The following is a 16,465-nucleotide window of genomic DNA, read 5'->3' as shown; positions in this document are numbered from 1 at the left end:
AGCCAATTAAATTTCGTGTCACCCTCTACATCTATCCCTATTTGGCGATTTTGCTATTTGTAGGCGCATTAGTGCAGGGGTTGGTGCCAGCAAAGGCGCCATTAGTGATCTAAGTTCACGGTGCTCTTATGGATCTATGATATCATGACACCAAATATTCGGATTCGACAATTCGATCTTGTCCATTTAACAGAAACTTCTGGTTAAAAGTCATGCCGAGGTAGAATTGCCCGTCTCGTGGCGTCTACTATGTATTTGCAGACTTGCCACATACGTGCCACAGATTAAATACACTGACAGATCAGGTACATTAGGTAGGTACCTACTAAGGTCCGGGCAAGGGTCAAGAGTCAAGGGTCAAGGCCCCAAGCAGCAAACGTCATATTGGCAAGACGGTGCATTCCGAAATACTGTTACTGTATCATGAATTATTTATTCGTTTGTTTATTCGTTTATGCAAATCCCGATAGTTATATTGTTTTAGCTAACTTGTAGCTGAAGACTTCTACCATCGCACCTAAATTCGATATCGTATCAGATTTGAATTACCGTCGACCCCTGTCTAACTATCTACCTTACCTTACCTTTACTGCATTCTTCTTCGTATGACAAGCATATAATTAAATAAATCTTGAAATATTGTTAGAGACATATTACTAGGTTAGATACTTGACTCTTACACGGCCTATTCTATACCCTCCAAAATGCAAACGGTTGAAGGGATACCCGTTCCCTCGATCAATAATCGGGAAGAAAAGTTGCCTGAAGTTCCGTTGCCTCCCAATAAGAAACCGCGCAAAGCAAAGGATAAGACAGGAGCTCCGCCCTCACGCTTCTCTCTCCGGGTTACCGCCGGCTGGTGGAGGTCTTTACAATGCATTGGAATGAGTTTACACTTCCTCGCCTCTCCGCGACCACCGAGTCCAGACTTCGTCAAGTCTATTCCTTCTACCATATCAACCACGAAAGGCCAATTTAATCTCCAATTCTATCTACCCGAAGGTTACAACAAGGATCCAAAGAGCGACAAATGGCCAGTCGTTGTAAATTATCATGGAGGAGGGTTCACGTTGGGTAGCGCATCGGACGACGCAAGATTCGCTCGCTTCGTACTCGAGAAATGTCATGCGGTTTTCGTCTCAGTAGAATACCGATTAGCGCCAGAATTCCCATTCCCTACCGCCGTTGATGACGGAGCAGACGCATTATTATATATCATCAATAATGCAGCGAAGCTTCGACTCGATAGCAATAGGATAGCAACATCGGGGTTTTCAGCAGGCGGCAACATCGCCCTCACGGCGCCGATCCGTTTGTTCGAACATGGAAAAACTATAGAACTTCCCGAGTATCGTATTCTCGCTGTCGCAACCTGGTATCCAATCACCGACTATACACTGACTCGTGCCGAACGCCGAGCGTCTGCACTCCGTCCCGAAGCCACTCTCCCGCCGACCTTGACAAATCTATTTGACGCGTCGTATCTATTTCCTCCCGAATTAGACCTTGCTGATCCATGTCTATCACCCTCGAAAGCGTCGGACGAGATGCTTATCGAAGGCCTGCCTCATAATGTAATATTCTATACGTGCGAATGGGACATGCTGCTACACGAAGGCGAAGAGTTTGCTCAGCGGCTGCAGAAGCCGCCCATCTCGAAGAACGTCTTTTACACTATGATACCCGGCGTAGCACATGGATGGGATAAAGGACCAAACCCAATGAAACCCCCAGAGAAATCGGAGAAGCTATATGGTGAATGCTGTCGCAAGCTCAAGAACATATTTGAAGAGGATCAGGCGCATTCGATCCTTGGTCTTCCCTTAAAACTACCCCCTTTACTGCAGCCTAAACCTAAGGATGGGAGCAGCACAGGCTGAAGAAGCGGATTGTCTCGAGATTTTACATACCACCTGGTTTCAACGAGCCATTAAGAAGCTGATGGGCAAGTATACTATCAATATTATTGACGAACGATGCTTAACTCTAGGTTACTAAGCTACCTACCTAGATACCCTACTGTAATGAATCGTCATTCATTATTGTACGCGAAGACTGCCTGCAAGGTACTAATTCTCGTAATATAACAAACCATATCTATTGTCTATTGTAACTATATAGAATAACCCTATAAAATGTGATAAATTAAAACGAGCATTTGAATGGCCACCAAATCGATGCATGAAATCATGAAGGTGTGCAATGTCAGATCCAAGACAAGATATCTTGAAATCGGTCGTAACGGGCCAAATCCTAAGGGTCTAAAGACGTCATCCCGTAGCTTTAGGTGTGGGGCAGCGCTAGGGTTTTAAGGCTACCTTGGCTATGTACCTACCTAACCTAGCGCTACTCATGCAGTACAGGGGTAAACCCGTAAGCCAATAGATGCTTTTGTTGCACATCTATACCTTTAGATCTTCTCCTTAATTGCATGTATATATTCCTAATTATGCATATTATACTTCGTACCGGGTTGCAGCCAAGCCCAGTCGGAGTTTATCTTTAGGACTGGTCAGTTCAAAGGTCCTGAAGGATTATCCCTGCCCAGAGGCTCAGAATCAACAACGTCATCGCTGACCTCTGGGCTTTCGTCAGTCTTAATATCGTTTTTTTGAGATCGATCGATAATACAATGTCTACACCCCAACCCCATCAACATCATGCTGCAATTCAAAATTCTCCAGAAATGGGACTCTATTCACTAGTAAATGATCAAATGGTTGTGTCAGTTCGGCTACAGACATAAGAACCTAATAACCTAACAACCAACCCCTATTGTCGCTTCTCCGGATTTCGGTAACTGATGAGTCGTAATATGGCTAGCAATGACTTGGAAACCGGGAATGTTGATTTAGACCCGCCTCCAGCGTTGTCCGGTCCGGACGAGCCTCCGGATTCATCCGCTTCGTCTGCGACCGCGAGCAAGGATCAAAGCGAGGAGCTGCCCGGCCTACCGCGACTTAACTATCAGATCTTAGAGCACAAGAAGAAGCTCTTCTTAGTTGGAGGGCTTTTAGTCCTTGAAGGAAGCATCTTGCCGATTGTTCTGTTCTATCCGCTATGGTACTATACGACGCTGAGACATGGTATTCGTAAGTATCCTCTACTCAGCTGCCTTATTTTCCCTATATTTCTACCCAGCGCTTCTATGAATGGGACATAGTAACGAGCTTACACGTCCAACTAGTTTTCGCAATTATTACTTCGTTCTTTGGCATCGTCTCGGGTCTTGAGTTCGCCCATCGTTCATGGCGACTGATCCTAAAAGATGATACGTACCGGCCGCTAGATGGCAAGCGCTGGCGCTTTGACTTCACACACACGACGCTATCTATAGGCTATACGGTTATGACGGGAATTCTAATCGGCGCATCCATTCCCCATGAGCCGTTAGTCCGCCCGTTGGCTATGCCGTTGCCCTTGTTCTTCATCGAGGTGGGCTCTCTCGCTCTCGCTACAGGTTGGATGGAAGTCATGAATATGCCCACCACGTGCAAGGTCAGCTCGACCCCGAAGGGAGCGCCGATACCACCTGTGCTATTGACATTCATAGAAGATGTCGTGGCAGTTGATGGCGGCGCGGGGAAGACGTATAGAAAAAGAATACTACATAGATATAAAGTCAGTAAACATTTCAGAACGTTGATTAGGGGCCTGAACTGGTTTTGGGGTGTTGGCTCTATGATTGTCGGAGTCGGTTCTTTGGTGGTCGTGTGGACTATTCCCCAAGAAATAGCATATGGCATAGGTGAATTGCAATATCCTCCAATCCCTCGTAACCTCTTACTGACATGAAGTTCCTAGGTTGGGGAGCACCATTAGCTTTTACCATCATCTGGACGTTCATCACGATAATATGGACGCGTAGGAGCCTGAGGGTTGAAAAGAAACGTTGGCTAGATGACTTACGAGGGCGGAGCAAACAGGGGAGTGAAAAGCCGCTGGGTTCATGAGGCATAAACACAGAATGTATAGATTGTACTATTATGATACATGCATGGAATCGGGTCACGAACATAGACAACATAAAGCAACGAGGATATATCCATTGATGATGAAACATTTTCAATACTTATGACAAAAAACTCAAGGATGTTAACTAAGTGAATACCTACTGACGTAAACATGTGGTGATAGGATGTATCCAGCTCTTAGGATCTCTTATTTAAGCTCGAACTATATCAATTAGATACCATTAGGGGGCCTCTTGATTTAGCAACGGGGAAAAATCATGCTCCAATAATAACAATAGGGGCTGACTTGAATTTAAATTGCTCGAGGTCACCTTTGTCGTTGAGCGTATCAAGATACTAGGGCTCATACATGCAACGCGGCCATACGGAAAGAGATTATGTGAATGTAAAAACTATATTTTGCGTATAATATTAACTAATTATTGAATTAAAAATAAATGCATTCCCCCCAAATCTTGGTAAAGGAGCGTGATTCATATGCAAATTCCATGTTAAAACGCCAACGCTAATGCATGATCGTAAATGAGTGAGTTTTCCGAATCCGTACCGGTGTAATGCAAACACCCCCTATTTCCTTCCTTTTCATTTAGCACGTGTAGTCGATGTGGAAGCCGTTCTTCTTGTCCTGGTCCATGAAGAGGTGGCCGAAGCCGGAGAGGGGGTCGAGAGCGATCCGGATGTAGATCTCCTCGCTGCAGTTGACGGGGCCGATGGAGTGAGGCCAGGCGGTCTTGGTCTGCTTGTCCCAGAAGGTGAAGTCGCCGTGCACAGCGTTTGCACCCGCAGGCTCGAAGGCGGCTACGCTGGATGAGGAGACGGGCTCGCCGTAGGGGAAGCCGTTCAGCTGTAGGAGGGAGACGTAGCCGCTGCCGTCGACGGTGAAGTTGCGCTCCGACTCGGCGGCTTGGTCCCAGTTGATGTTGCACGTCTTGGCCTCGGCCGGGATGCCCCGGAAGACAACAGCCTGTTCCTTGGGTGGCCTGTTCTCCTGGGTAAAGATGTCTATGAAAGAGACGGACGGCTCCGAGTGGTCGGGGTCTTCCGGGAATAGGTTGTACATAGACGGTTGCCAGATGCTACCCTTGGTCCCGGTCGGGCAAGCAGCAGCAACGAAAGAAGTGCTGGAGCTGATGGTGGAAGTGGTAGTAGTGCTGGGAGAGGCGAGAGAGGTGGTGGCAACTGGAGGAAGAGCGCAAGGGTCCTGTTCGAAGCACCCACGGTATCCGTTGGAGCATGAGTAGAAGACCTTGCCCGTTGGGCAGTCCCATTCACTTCGCTTCATAAGGGGAGTCGCCATCGTGACCGCTGCGAGGCAGGCCAGAGAAGCGGCAGTCTTGGCAAATGACGACATCTTTGATATTATTGATTAGAAGAAGCTAGATTAGAGCTTTGAAGGTATTTTTATAAGCAGTAAGGAGCTTCTAAAAAGAAGTGATGAGAGATTATGAGTAAGGTAGATAGTGAATATATTATTAAATGTGTAGAATGTGTCGGAGATGGTGATGGTAAGTCATCTTAGAACGACAACTGATCAGAGATTTATATCTACGAGATCAACAAGCATCGTCATGTTGGTCCCCGCAGCAAATAAACTTCTACAAGGCTGGATTTTCCGAAGGAGCCATAGTCGGGTCTTGGCTGCTGATCGCAAAGCGCGGCTGAGCGCAGGTTGGTGCGAGCTTGCACATCATGGCCCGATGATGGGGTCGAGAGGAGACAATAAGATTAGCAGAGATGCGAGGGAGATGGGGTTAAGATTACGGCTTACCAACGGGTTCCTCCAAATGGTCACGATAACGATGCCGAGTGGGACTTGAACGTAGGCCCCGGATTCTACGTGGCTGTGCGGATTATATCCCCCCAGCTGGGCTCGCACTTATCCCGTCGACGTGGCTGCAAACGCCAAGGCCGTTTATGCTTGGCATGGCCTATTAATAAATTCACCACGTGTGTGACCTGTTGTTATCCGTTACCATAAGTGCATTTTAGGCTTGTTATTCAATAACGTCCTCTCTGCTGACTTGGTATGCCGATAGCCAAGACTTGTTGGATGAAGTCTACCTAGCTTAATATCACGTTGCGGCCTAGGACTTTCATTAAGCTAATTTCTCTTAAGCTTGCTATTGTTATGTGTTTGCCTAACCTAAGGAAACTACCTATATCTAATCCTTAGTTACCTAGATGCTCGATGTCGTACTTTCAGAAAACCTGGCTGGGGTGGCCACCAGGGCGTAGATGGATTGCATTATTTTTCTTAAGAGTTTTTCGTAGTATAACACGACGCCTTACCTAGGGAATGTCTTAAAAATGCCTTGTGATAGGTACTCACCTTGGCACCAATAGCCTCGTATAACAGTGTAGTACGAAAACGTGCTACACAAATAGATACGATATTTGTCTGCGCCACCGGGTTGGTAAACATTAAAAAGTTAGTTGGACCCGAAGATCCGGAAATACGACTACGGTGCTATGGTACTTCTAACTGCTCCAAAAAATGCACGTTTCCTCCGCTTAAGCCAACAGTCAACCCCAACAAAAATTCTAGACCCAAGAGCAGAGATATTCACTCTTCCTAATACCAGGACTCTCCCCAGAATTTTGTAAATAAGGAATAGAAATGATTCGGAAAGTTGGCCTAATGGCACCTGGGCGATTGTCTATGGAGAACCGGGCTCCGCTTGTTGTTGAGGCTTTGAGGCCCGGCTGCGAGTCCTCGAGGATATAGGATCGGGGATTCCTTCACCAAGGTCTTCATTCTTGACAGGCCAGTGATTTCTTTTATCGCCCCAATACTCATGATTGACGACAGCGTCGATATCGATACGCTCCTTCGGATCGTGTTTAAACATATTCATTAGAAGATCCGACAGCAGTAGCACTTCCGCTCTAGGCATTCGAACTACCCGCTTCACTAATTCGCCCCCCTTTTCCGCTGAGTTTTTGTCCGTGCGTTGACGTTTCGCTTCTCTTTCCTGCCTGTCTTCGCTAGTATTTTCCTTCCCTAAGGACTCTTTAGGACTCGATGGAGTCTTAGTTTGATTGTTGTCATTTTCGTTAGACTGGAGTTCTTGGGACGCTTCTTTCGTTTCAACCTGTGGTACCTTTTCAGGGAAGCCTTGCTCGTCTCGAGATTGCCCTATTAGATCCACAAAGATATTAGGTATCGGTAACGATGGCGAATTCGACTCTTCGTTCCTCTCATCCGAATCTTCTGACACTAGGTCTTGATTCTCGATACCCTGGATATCAATTTCCAATTGGGTATTTGTGTCCACATGAGATCCTTCGTCTTCTGAAGACCAATCTCGACCCACAGCATCTGAACTACTAAAATCAGTGTCCGTGTTGTCTGATGAGGTATAGTCTGCATCGTTCCTTTCATATATATAACATATCTGCTCTTCACCTAATGCTGCTTGTAACGGATTTGACCAGCTAGTTCCCTCTGTAAATAAATCTCTTGCTCTCTTTTCTTCATCTGGGGATAACGAAAGCAGTTGATCTAGATCGGATAATCTATCCTCAGATATTGATGTTTTGTTGCTCGAGGGTTGCTTTCCACTAGACGATATCAAGTGCTGTTTTCTGTCTCTCTCTAAATGAGCGCTTGCAGTCTGTCGATATTCTACTGGCAAAGGCCCAAACCATGATTCCATCTGGCGTATCAGGGAACTGTAGTCCTCATATTCACTAAAGAGTTGTGTTTGAAGTTTAACTTCATAAATCGTACAAGCCAAACCCCAAATATCTTGGGGAAATCCGCTTGGGGTTTTCGTAAACAAGAGTTCTGGTCCAGCATACTGCCTATGCCATCGAGAAGGTCTTGTGAGACTGGAGTTATAAAAACTATGGGCGAAGTCGACAAGAGCTACTTGACTGGTTCGACATTTCGTTTCTAATTTGTCTAACGAAGCGGGCAGTGCCAAGTACCTAGGTCCATGATGCGAAGCAGTATTCTCATTCCGTGGATAAAGAGTCTCACATTCTCGTGGCCCAAGGTATCTATAGAGCCGACTATCAGGTAATTCCATCAAACTATACTGATGTAACTGCATAAGTATGTTGCTTGGCCTTAGGTCTTATTACGTTAATATTATTTCTTATACACCGGTTCTTAGAGATCGAGTACCTACCTCCGTGGCAAATTCCTTTCTTATGAAGATACTGTAGCCCCTTACTGACCTGATACGTTAAGTTTGTTAATATCTCCGGGGTGTGGAGTCCGGTGCCGAGAGGTGAATTCCTAAATAAGCTTGGGCCAAGGAGGTCCGAAACTAGACAAAGATGGCGACCATTGGGCCCCTGGATCCAGAAGTATTCATGCGGTATAATAATATGGTTATCTTGGAGTTCTTGGTGGCTTATACCGCCCAAGGCTTTCATTATGCGAAGTTCTGGACAGTCTTCTGCTGATTCGTCTGCAGTCATAACCTTGACTGATCTGTAGTACCCAGACTCTTTATCGAAACATAGCCACACAGTAGAGCTCACACCCCACCCGAGTTTATGGATGACATTAAATCGTTCGTTGTGTCCCAGGTTATCATTGAAATGAATTGGGTGATATCCACCCGGCCGGTACCTCTCTCTGTCTTCTACTTCCCCGGTGTCTTCCACGGCAGGTTGGTATAATCGTTGAAAGGGCTTCATGGCGCCTAAAGATACGTAATGGATAATACGATGCGACCTAGTAATTGGGGGGGGGGGGGGGATTATGCAGTTGCGGAAAGAATGGTGAAATAAATTTCTTGGGGTTACAGGTATACATAAATTGAACCTTCCTTTGTTCACGATGTCTTGGGGTAGCGCCAGGTGGGGTATACTTCCTAACAACAAATAAGAAATTTAGATAGAAAGTAAATTACTTGATATTGTTGCTATGCGTACTTGGTATATGAGCATCGGGTTTCATTATAGGGACGACGGCCTAGATGACGGTTCTATAAGTTTGAGTGCGAGATAGAGGTAGTCTACCAGATACATCTATTGGAGCCGGTCCGTCTGTTTAGGATAAATTAGTTCTTTGTCCGCATAGTGCCCGGTCTTGGGAAAGACTGCTGATTTTATTAAACGTATTAAACATGAGTCTTTGTTTCTTGCATTGTTTGTTGGAAGCTCAATTTGCAGTTCTATAACCTCTCCTTCAAGAGCTTAGTTACCTGTTAAATCGCCAAAAGATAATATGTTCAGCCAAATCCATGTAGTTGCAGTGTTCTTGAGCTGTATTCAATCATCATCAACTGAGTCCGTATCGGAAATGCCATACCTACCTTAGGTACCTAAGGTAGAAATGATACAATTATTGAAACAATTGTACTTAAGCCGGGAGAAACTTGAAACTCAGCTATTGTAAGCCAAGGGACTACTCGGACGTGTTTTTTGTAGATATATTGAACTCTATCATTGAGTAATATTTTTTTCACAATGAGACTACAAGACAATCAGACAATGAACCCGTTTCTAAATTGTTACGGATGGTCCCAAATGACAATTGAATCAGAGTTTTAATGGCGACCCTTATTGTCCATTGTCGTCTTTATTTCTATTGGTGTATATATGAGAAATAGGTATGATGTTATATAAAGTATTGCGTTGGATACCAAGTTTAAGAACCCATAATAAATACATCATAACGAGATAGAACACTCAAAATGTTATTCGACAAAGCCAAAGGACGAAAATGGGAGCCTGGTATGGACCTCCCACGGGGAGGTAGACCGAAATTACGGATAAAGACGGATGACCTTGAAAAATGCCCTAGAGATGGCGAAGGTACACTCGATAATCCTATGGTGATTTGGGCTGCTCGCTTGACGAAAAAACAACAACAGGAACTGTCAATCCCCGAGTTTGAGGACGAAGCAGACCTATACCGTGCGATCGATGCTAATACCGATATAGCAAAGACAGTAGCTGTGAGGTCCGGATGTACAGTTGTGTGGATAATTTGTCCAGTTCACACTAGTAAGTATGTTTATGACAATGGCGAAAGGGTGCCGACGAAGTGGGACGACGCTGGAAATCCAACTGATTATCTCGTCGTGGAGGCCGATCCACATATGACTTTGAGACTGGGCACGAGCGAGGATGTATGTCGCCTCCATGGACACGCCAATGTACTTGTAGATGAGAGAGGATTTCCAACAACATTTACAACCGGATTCCAGAGACGTTGCAATGGACGTCTCACTGACGGCGACCATAGGGTCCTTGAGCTTTTCGAATGGACCGAGGAATCTTCGACTGAGGAATATTTCCGTCAGGCAAATACAGACTACGAACTCTTTAAGACCTTAACTATGCGAGGTGAAGGGTGGGAAATCGACGATCTAGGAGACGAAGATACCGACTATAAGCCACCTGATCACATAGAGACCATACTAGAAAATGATGCTAAGTATGTACCTGTGGTAGACGAAGAAGCTGAATATCTTAACCCTGCACTTGAGGATTATATCATCCATGAGTGGAGCCCTTACCAAATGTATCCTAGAAGACCAAGGATTGAAGGTTATATTTCTACTCGCAATTTTGGTTATAGTATTCGGCAATCTAAGTATAGGTCTTCTAACCTATCTCGATATTTCAATCAGCACCCTAAGGTTACTTGGCATTAGTAAGGACGTAAGACATTGAGCTTGTAAGAAACAGTAATGATTATAACAGGTAGCTAATATTTTTAATGGGATTTAAATTATACAAAATATCTAGTATTTTAATCTAAAGTCGTTCCAGTGAAAGATTATATACAAGGATTAAGGAGCTATCGATTTAAGTTGTGCTTGGACTCACCTAACCTAGGTAGGTAAGTTATAAATACGCTGAATAAATATATTTCGTTAGAATTGCAAGCACTATTTCGCTATCATGAAATAGTCATGTCTTGTGACCAATATATTCTCATTCCATATTAGATCGAAAACCTAGGCCGCCATCGGAAGGAAATCGTAATATCACACGACGTAGCTGGGACGTTGCTTCTCACGATCTTGTATCTCCTCGGAGTTGGAGTAGTTGATTGGCAATGACTACCAGAGAATCATATGCAATGAAACTATATATTACTATTAAAGGCCGAGACAGGAAAGCTAATATGACTCACTCGATCGCCATGGTCTGCTGAGGTTTATTACCGAAACTTTAGTGCTCGACATCGAAGATCCCTGCCTGCAACATAAATAGATGAAGTATGAATATAAAAGGGGCAAACGCCCCGAGAGTCTCCTTAAGATACTATATGCTTGAGCAGAACCAATTCATTATCCACCATGCCTGACTTCCCCGAGATCGAGACAACGCTAGCTTCTGTAGAGGCCAGCCCTCAAACCCTCCAGGTTCTTCGCGACTTACATACACAGGCCCTCACCGAGACCCCATTTCTAGGTGGGAATGGGCCGACAACAGGGGCTTTAGACAAGTTCGTGGCTCTTGATCCCGACAAGTGCGCGTTAGTCTATCTTCTTCTCCGATCTACCCAGGCGCGCTTCGTCGTTGAAGCTGGGACATCTTTTGGCTTGAGCACCATATATCTCGCATTGGCTGTAGGACAAAATGCTGGACTGCAGGGCTCTGATGCAAAGGTCATTGCGACGGAGAATGAGCCCATCAAGGCAGCGAAAGCCCGAGAGCATTGGAAGGCCGCTGGAGACGAGATCGAGAAGTGGATTGAACTAAGAGAGGGTGATCTTCGTGAAACTCTCAAGACGAATTTACCTGAGCAAATCGACTTCCTACTGCTAGACAGTGAGTTTCCTCATCATTTTAAGATGGAATTATCTGTTTTATGATGAGACGAGCTAATATGAAGAAGTCTGGACTCCCCTAGCACTACCAACCTTGGTCCTCGTGCACCCACGATTAAAGGTTGGCGCAATGGTCGTTGCTGACAACACTATTATGGCAGTGGATGGATACAAGGACTTGGTTAGCTACCTAGCAGACCCTGTCAACGGATTTAAGATGACAACAGCCCCTTATTCTGGGGGTCTTCTCATTGCGGTATACGTCGGGAAGGGAAACCCGTAATCGTTGTCGATACTTTGAGCATCATGTCTTACATTACCAGGTTAGTACCTAATATATCCTAGACTTGTTAGTGATAAGAGGCCATTTGAGATGGTTGAACTAGTTGTCCCCACGTATGCTAGCCTAAGCAGAGGCAATCACTAGATTTCTAGGCCAGTGAGTCATCCGGGATAAAGGGGTTCCAGCTAAGTTCATGGTTTTTTGTACATTCATAGAATTGCCTTTTCACTTCTTGCTCGCATTCTCACAGCAATGGCTTGCATGAATATGAGTTGTCTTAGTATGCATTGAAAGGCTAACATTAGCCCCCTATTTACGTTGTCGTAGCACCTATCGTGTTTCGATATATACAGCGTCGAGACTGGCCATAGTATATGGTAAAAATGACCCCATCGTAATCCAACTTGGCGGCAGCCTTTTTAATTCCATAACGCCATGTAAAATACTTGTTATCCAAAGGACGCCATAGAGAACCATAACTCCTAGCTACTTGCTAAGGTTCTTCAAATCGAGACAATTTACCTATTAGCCACAAAATCCATATATAATCGCCAACGCTTAACTTGTGCATAACCAATCATTATCCGCAGCTTTATGAATTGCCCTATTCATACCTGCGTCGTTGCATGACTTCGCCTCTCTTGGCTACGTTTCTGTCTTCGTGCTTCCCTTGCTCTATGTTCTTCGTATCGTGGAAGAGGTGGGGTTATTACATCGTATTCGCCCGACGAGGATTCGACTCGCCCATCTTCGTAGTCCATGAGGTGATGGTTGTTCCGTAAAGGCGGTGGGGTCTGAACCCCCTTAGGACCCCTTGGCACTTCAACTGCCTTATATGTCCCTTTTCTAAAGCTTCCCAACCAGAATCCGGATGGGTGTGGCAGATGCGTTAGAACAAGAACAACGAAATAACTGATTGTAATTGTCGGTAACATCCAGGAGCTCCCGTAGAATGCCGTACGCCTGTCGCCTCTGAATACAGCATCTTGGTTGACTACTACTAGAGTAAGAAGTGCTAGGAAGATGGAAATCAAAATGCAGACGCTAGTTCTGAGAATATTGAAAGGCGTCCATCCTCTTCGTTTAGAGATGATGTGCATAATAGTCAAAATGAGCAAGACTACGCCAGCACATGCAAAAGCATAAATATACTAATATTTATCACGTCAGCTGCGTTAATATGGAAGAGGGGTGATGCTGGTAAGATAGAAAACAACTTACAACCAATCTAAACCTTTTGGCAACTGCTACGGCTGCTTCGGATTGCCAATACTCGGGCTTGGGGCCATCCCCTTCCCCTTCAGGTGGATCGATTTCAAAAGCATTGTAGACAGCATTGAGCATTGTGTTCATCAAGTCTATCAGATCGTTTTGGTAATGAACCAGCGTGGAATTATCCGGGTGGGAATCTTCTTTCCAGAATGAGTCGGGGATATCAGCAATGTGCTCTAGAGTTTCATTCACGGAATCCATCGTTTCAAGGACATCGGCGGGCTGGTATTTCTTAAGGAACGGTTGAATCACGCTCGCAAGCTTTTCGGAAACCTCTTCGGACGTCATGTCTACGAACTGGGTTTGAATATCGACTACCTTTGCGAGAGCTGCGTTGGAGGTTTCGAGGATACGGGCCCAGACGATAAACTGGTTTGCGCCTTCAACAAGAAGAGTAAGGGCGATATGGAAGGGTAAATGTACCGCTGTCCTGTAGGATTATAGGTGTTAGAAAATACTGAAAGATCAATTGAACTATGACGGAATGCTTACCATAAGACCTGATGCCGTTTAGACATTGAATGTTCATCATGCATCCAGTCGAAGTAGAGCTGGAAAATTATGTATATCAATGCTGTACCGGCGGCAACGAGACCGATAAGAGTCGAACCTTGACATGTTAGTTATAGAAAAAGTACCTGAGTAGTGTGATAATACGTACTCCACATCGAGTAACTGGATTCCTTGAGGTAAGTATCTTTCACCAGGAGAGTAATACTCTTGGCCAGAATTATACAACCTGCCATGTACGTTAGCGTTGCTCTTGCTCAGGGGCGGGTAAGCATACCTTCTCCGAGAATGACTAGAGTGAGGAGGTTTAAGCGCTCGCCCAGATGTGTACCAAGGAATGTTAGAACGTGGGACAGCTGGGAGATGCGTAGGTGCAGAGCCATCTCGACACCACCGCCAATATACCAGACGAGAAAAACACGACTCGTCTTGCCCAAGTTATACCTGAACGAGACACCCAAGTATATCGCAGCGGCGATGAAATGGAGAAGGGCGGTGATGAACATAGCACGTTTGCCGTGGGCATACTTGCGAATCTGGAACGTGACCATCCCGTACTGCAAAGCGAGGACCAAACGAGAAACGGCAAGGAACAGCGACATCGCCCTAAATACTGATACAATCTGGTTGTTTGGGTCGAAGGCGGCACCAATCTCGGAAAATCCTATCATGACCCCTAAGTGTATGGCCTTGCAGCAGCGTTCCCACACGCTGTCGGCTGTGAACCGTACGTCGTAGAGGGTAGTTAATAGCCATGTTGTCCATAAGAGACTAGATGTTCTGTGAGACGAAGTTCCGATGCACGAACTGCCAAGCTAACTTACACGATGTATCCGATAAAAGACGAGAACTTCGATATATCCGAGATGTCATGTTTCTATGCCAATAATTAATACGGCAATGTGGTCTCAGATGTATGAAAACTCACGCTAGTAAAGACATTCAGATTGGCTACAAACCACAAATCGTAGAATAGCTAGGTCAAATGTCAATACCTAATAGAAAACTAATGGGAGCACGGGCCTTGGCGAACCTCAAAATTTGTAGCTGAGTGAGTCTAGGATATGTTAGTCTTGTTCAAGCAGGAAAGACGTATGGGCCAAGAAAGTTCACCTTAAGGAATTTCGGTGTATGGTGCCTCCCCTTTTCAGGACTTGACTCTTCCGTGTCATCGTAAGAGTGAGAGTGGGAATGCTGATGGTGATGATGATGCTGCGTAGGAATAACTCGGTGACCAGAGTCCTCGGCCTCTACCACTCGGGAACCCACCAACTGCAACCGTCGGCTGGCGTAGTCAAGATCGTGATGGGACATCTCGGAATCGCAACAAGCTTTTCTTTAAGATCCTACTTAGCTAGTCGACGATCGTCTCCCACGATAACAGAAGACAGGAATGCTGTGGATGCACAAACCGAAGCCAAGAACGGCGGCTCTCCGCAAGTTATATGTTCAGGCCAACGAACCCAGCTCTGCGCTGGTGCCCAGCCTATGGGGCAGTGTTCCGCTTGAGTCTCGCCCCATCCGAGTTGAGTATCCAGTTTTTCAGCACATATCCCTTGTAGGTATTATGCTGCGTTGTCGTCCTTAGCCTTCAGTAAAGACCAGGAGCCTCATTAAAGAAAATTATTCACACGGCTCATCAGGACCCATGCATAACCACCTACATTACAACACTACCTAAGGTATACCTTAACACAACTAAGATATGCGCTCCAACAGCCATATACTAACACGAAGGAGGGAGTACATACATAGCAAGATTACATATCATAGCATATATGTAGGGCTGATAATTGGGCTTAGCAGAGCTTGGCTAAACCCATGCCCACGCATGTTTTCATGACAGGGGTTATCCGTTTCCATAGTGATAGCTGGCGCCACCGGCTGGACAATTCTGACATTGGCTAGTGTGAACTGACCTATCAACTCGAACCTGCGGGTTGAGAGGTACCTAGGTAGGTATTGTTGCACACACATCATCAAGACTTCTTTGGGCAATATAACCATGTATTTGGGTATGAAAAAGAAGGCAAAAAGACATCGTCTATAGGCTGGCGTTTGATCCCACGAAAAGTCCCTTGTCTGCTGATGCAAGCCGATGTGCCTTGTACAACCGAGGTGAACTCAGTCTACTTTGATTGGCGGTGTAGGACATTACGGGCTGGCATATCTGCATGGTACTCTCATGTTCTTAGGATTATGTATTCATCTATACTATGTATGTGTAGGTAGTACGGGATTTGCCATTTTAACCTAACGACTCAACTTCATTATCTACCAGTAACCATCTGTGCGAACCCATGGTTTCTCGGATATGAATTAATAACAGAATCCTGTTGTTTGATAGCAAGAGAGGAGGCATCCAACGCAGAGCATAACCAATGACGGCTCTTCGACCAGCGCCTGAGAATCCACCATACGGATTCGATGTGATATCGTATCAAGAACTGCATACCATTAAGAGGCTTGATGGGCGCGCCGAATTCTGCGACATCTCTAGCTTATTGGTCTGTCAGCTCAACCATAAGCTGGGCAGTGCGGATCATCGCAGTATGTGTCTTTGGCAAAGATCGGCAGCGCTACTTCGAGTTTCGCGCAGGGCTTCTGTCTTTTCTTAGCTTTGTCGCATAGCTCGATTTCGTACTTCCATTCGCCGGTGCTCTCTTCAACGAACCGGCATCCGC

The 16,465-nt window shown here is 45.4% G+C and overlaps 7 protein-coding genes across 7 annotated transcripts; 4 read left to right on the top strand and 3 right to left on the bottom strand.

Moving 5' to 3' along the window:
- The first annotated feature begins 219 nt into the window (after nucleotides 1-219).
- F4813DRAFT_356560 (alpha/beta-hydrolase) lies at nucleotides 220-2,258 on the top strand. The gene has a single exon (XM_049243000.1). The coding sequence runs from the start codon at nucleotides 705-707 to the stop codon at nucleotides 1,878-1,880; it is 1,176 nt and encodes a 391-aa protein (XP_049100319.1). The 5' UTR covers nucleotides 220-704; the 3' UTR covers nucleotides 1,881-2,258.
- Nucleotides 2,259-2,493: 235 nt separating this feature from the next.
- F4813DRAFT_356557 (uncharacterized protein) lies at nucleotides 2,494-4,094 on the top strand. Its single transcript, XM_049242999.1, has 3 exons — nucleotides 2,494-3,092; nucleotides 3,188-3,748; nucleotides 3,805-4,094. The coding sequence occupies exons 1-3, from the start codon at nucleotides 2,804-2,806 to the stop codon at nucleotides 3,951-3,953; spliced, it is 999 nt and encodes a 332-aa protein (XP_049100318.1). The 5' UTR covers nucleotides 2,494-2,803; the 3' UTR covers nucleotides 3,954-4,094.
- Nucleotides 4,095-4,354: 260 nt separating this feature from the next.
- Nucleotides 4,355-5,881, bottom strand: F4813DRAFT_356556 (uncharacterized protein). Its single transcript, XM_049242998.1, has one exon. The coding sequence runs from the start codon at nucleotides 5,323-5,325 to the stop codon at nucleotides 4,561-4,563; it is 765 nt and encodes a 254-aa protein (XP_049100317.1). The 5' UTR covers nucleotides 5,326-5,881; the 3' UTR covers nucleotides 4,355-4,560.
- A 145-nt stretch (nucleotides 5,882-6,026) lies between these two features.
- F4813DRAFT_356554 (kinase-like domain-containing protein) lies at nucleotides 6,027-8,926 on the bottom strand. The gene is made up of 2 exons (XM_049242997.1): nucleotides 8,108-8,926; nucleotides 6,027-8,052 (listed from the first exon to the last, which is right to left on the bottom strand). The coding sequence occupies exons 1-2, from the start codon at nucleotides 8,622-8,624 to the stop codon at nucleotides 6,632-6,634; spliced, it is 1,938 nt and encodes a 645-aa protein (XP_049100316.1). The 5' UTR covers nucleotides 8,625-8,926; the 3' UTR covers nucleotides 6,027-6,631.
- Nucleotides 8,927-9,625: 699 nt separating this feature from the next.
- Nucleotides 9,626-10,985, top strand: F4813DRAFT_395729 (uncharacterized protein; the record flags this gene model as incomplete). The annotated part of the gene is made up of 1 exon (XM_049247737.1): nucleotides 9,626-10,985. One exon carries the CDS (start codon nucleotides 9,626-9,628, stop codon nucleotides 10,589-10,591), a length of 966 nt encoding a protein of 321 aa, XP_049100315.1. The 3' UTR covers nucleotides 10,592-10,985.
- Nucleotides 10,986-11,238: 253 nt separating this feature from the next.
- F4813DRAFT_395727 (S-adenosyl-L-methionine-dependent methyltransferase) lies at nucleotides 11,239-12,019 on the top strand. Its single transcript, XM_049247736.1, has 2 exons — nucleotides 11,239-11,717; nucleotides 11,785-12,019. Exons 1-2 carry the CDS (start codon nucleotides 11,243-11,245, stop codon nucleotides 11,997-11,999), a joined length of 690 nt encoding a protein of 229 aa, XP_049100314.1. The 5' UTR covers nucleotides 11,239-11,242; the 3' UTR covers nucleotides 12,000-12,019.
- A 588-nt stretch (nucleotides 12,020-12,607) lies between these two features.
- F4813DRAFT_388623 (uncharacterized protein) lies at nucleotides 12,608-15,095 on the bottom strand (the record flags this gene model as incomplete). The annotated part of the gene is made up of 9 exons (XM_049246718.1): nucleotides 12,608-13,150; nucleotides 13,221-13,701; nucleotides 13,764-13,881; nucleotides 13,933-14,010; nucleotides 14,059-14,552; nucleotides 14,606-14,658; nucleotides 14,710-14,757; nucleotides 14,815-14,838; nucleotides 14,895-15,095. The coding sequence occupies 9 exons, from the start codon at nucleotides 15,093-15,095 to the stop codon at nucleotides 12,608-12,610; spliced, it is 2,040 nt and encodes a 679-aa protein (XP_049100313.1).
- Between the last annotated feature and the right edge of the window lie 1,370 nt (nucleotides 15,096-16,465).

Source organism: Daldinia decipiens (genome assembly GCF_022478715.1).
Source record: "Daldinia decipiens strain CBS 113046 unplaced genomic scaffold F4813scaffold_13, whole genome shotgun sequence".
Taxonomy (NCBI): domain Eukaryota; kingdom Fungi; phylum Ascomycota; class Sordariomycetes; order Xylariales; family Hypoxylaceae; genus Daldinia; species Daldinia decipiens.
This window is presented reverse-complemented; position numbering and strand designations above follow the sequence as displayed.

Excerpts from the sequence above, each read along its gene's own strand:
- F4813DRAFT_356560 (XM_049243000.1), top strand. The coding sequence starts at position 705 with ATGCAAACGGTTGAAGGGATACCCGTTCCCTCGATCAATAATCGGGAA.
- F4813DRAFT_356557 (XM_049242999.1), top strand. The coding sequence starts at position 2,804 with ATGAGTCGTAATATGGCTAGCAATGACTTGGAAACCGGGAATGTTGAT. Across the intron at positions 3,093-3,187 it reads GACGCTGAGACATGGTATTC|TTTTCGCAATTATTACTTCG; the intron begins GTAAGTATCCTC and ends ACGTCCAACTAG. Across the intron at positions 3,749-3,804 it reads AGAAATAGCATATGGCATAG|GTTGGGGAGCACCATTAGCT; the intron begins GTGAATTGCAAT and ends TGAAGTTCCTAG.
- F4813DRAFT_356556 (XM_049242998.1), bottom strand. The coding sequence starts at position 5,325 with ATGTCGTCATTTGCCAAGACTGCCGCTTCTCTGGCCTGCCTCGCAGCG.
- F4813DRAFT_356554 (XM_049242997.1), bottom strand. The coding sequence starts at position 8,624 with ATGAAGCCCTTTCAACGATTATACCAACCTGCCGTGGAAGACACCGGG. Across the intron at positions 8,053-8,107 it reads GAAAGGAATTTGCCACGGAG|ACCTAAGGCCAAGCAACATA; the intron begins GTAGGTACTCGA and ends TAACGTAATAAG.
- F4813DRAFT_395727 (XM_049247736.1), top strand. The coding sequence starts at position 11,243 with ATGCCTGACTTCCCCGAGATCGAGACAACGCTAGCTTCTGTAGAGGCC. Across the intron at positions 11,718-11,784 it reads CGACTTCCTACTGCTAGACA|TCTGGACTCCCCTAGCACTA; the intron begins GTGAGTTTCCTC and ends AATATGAAGAAG.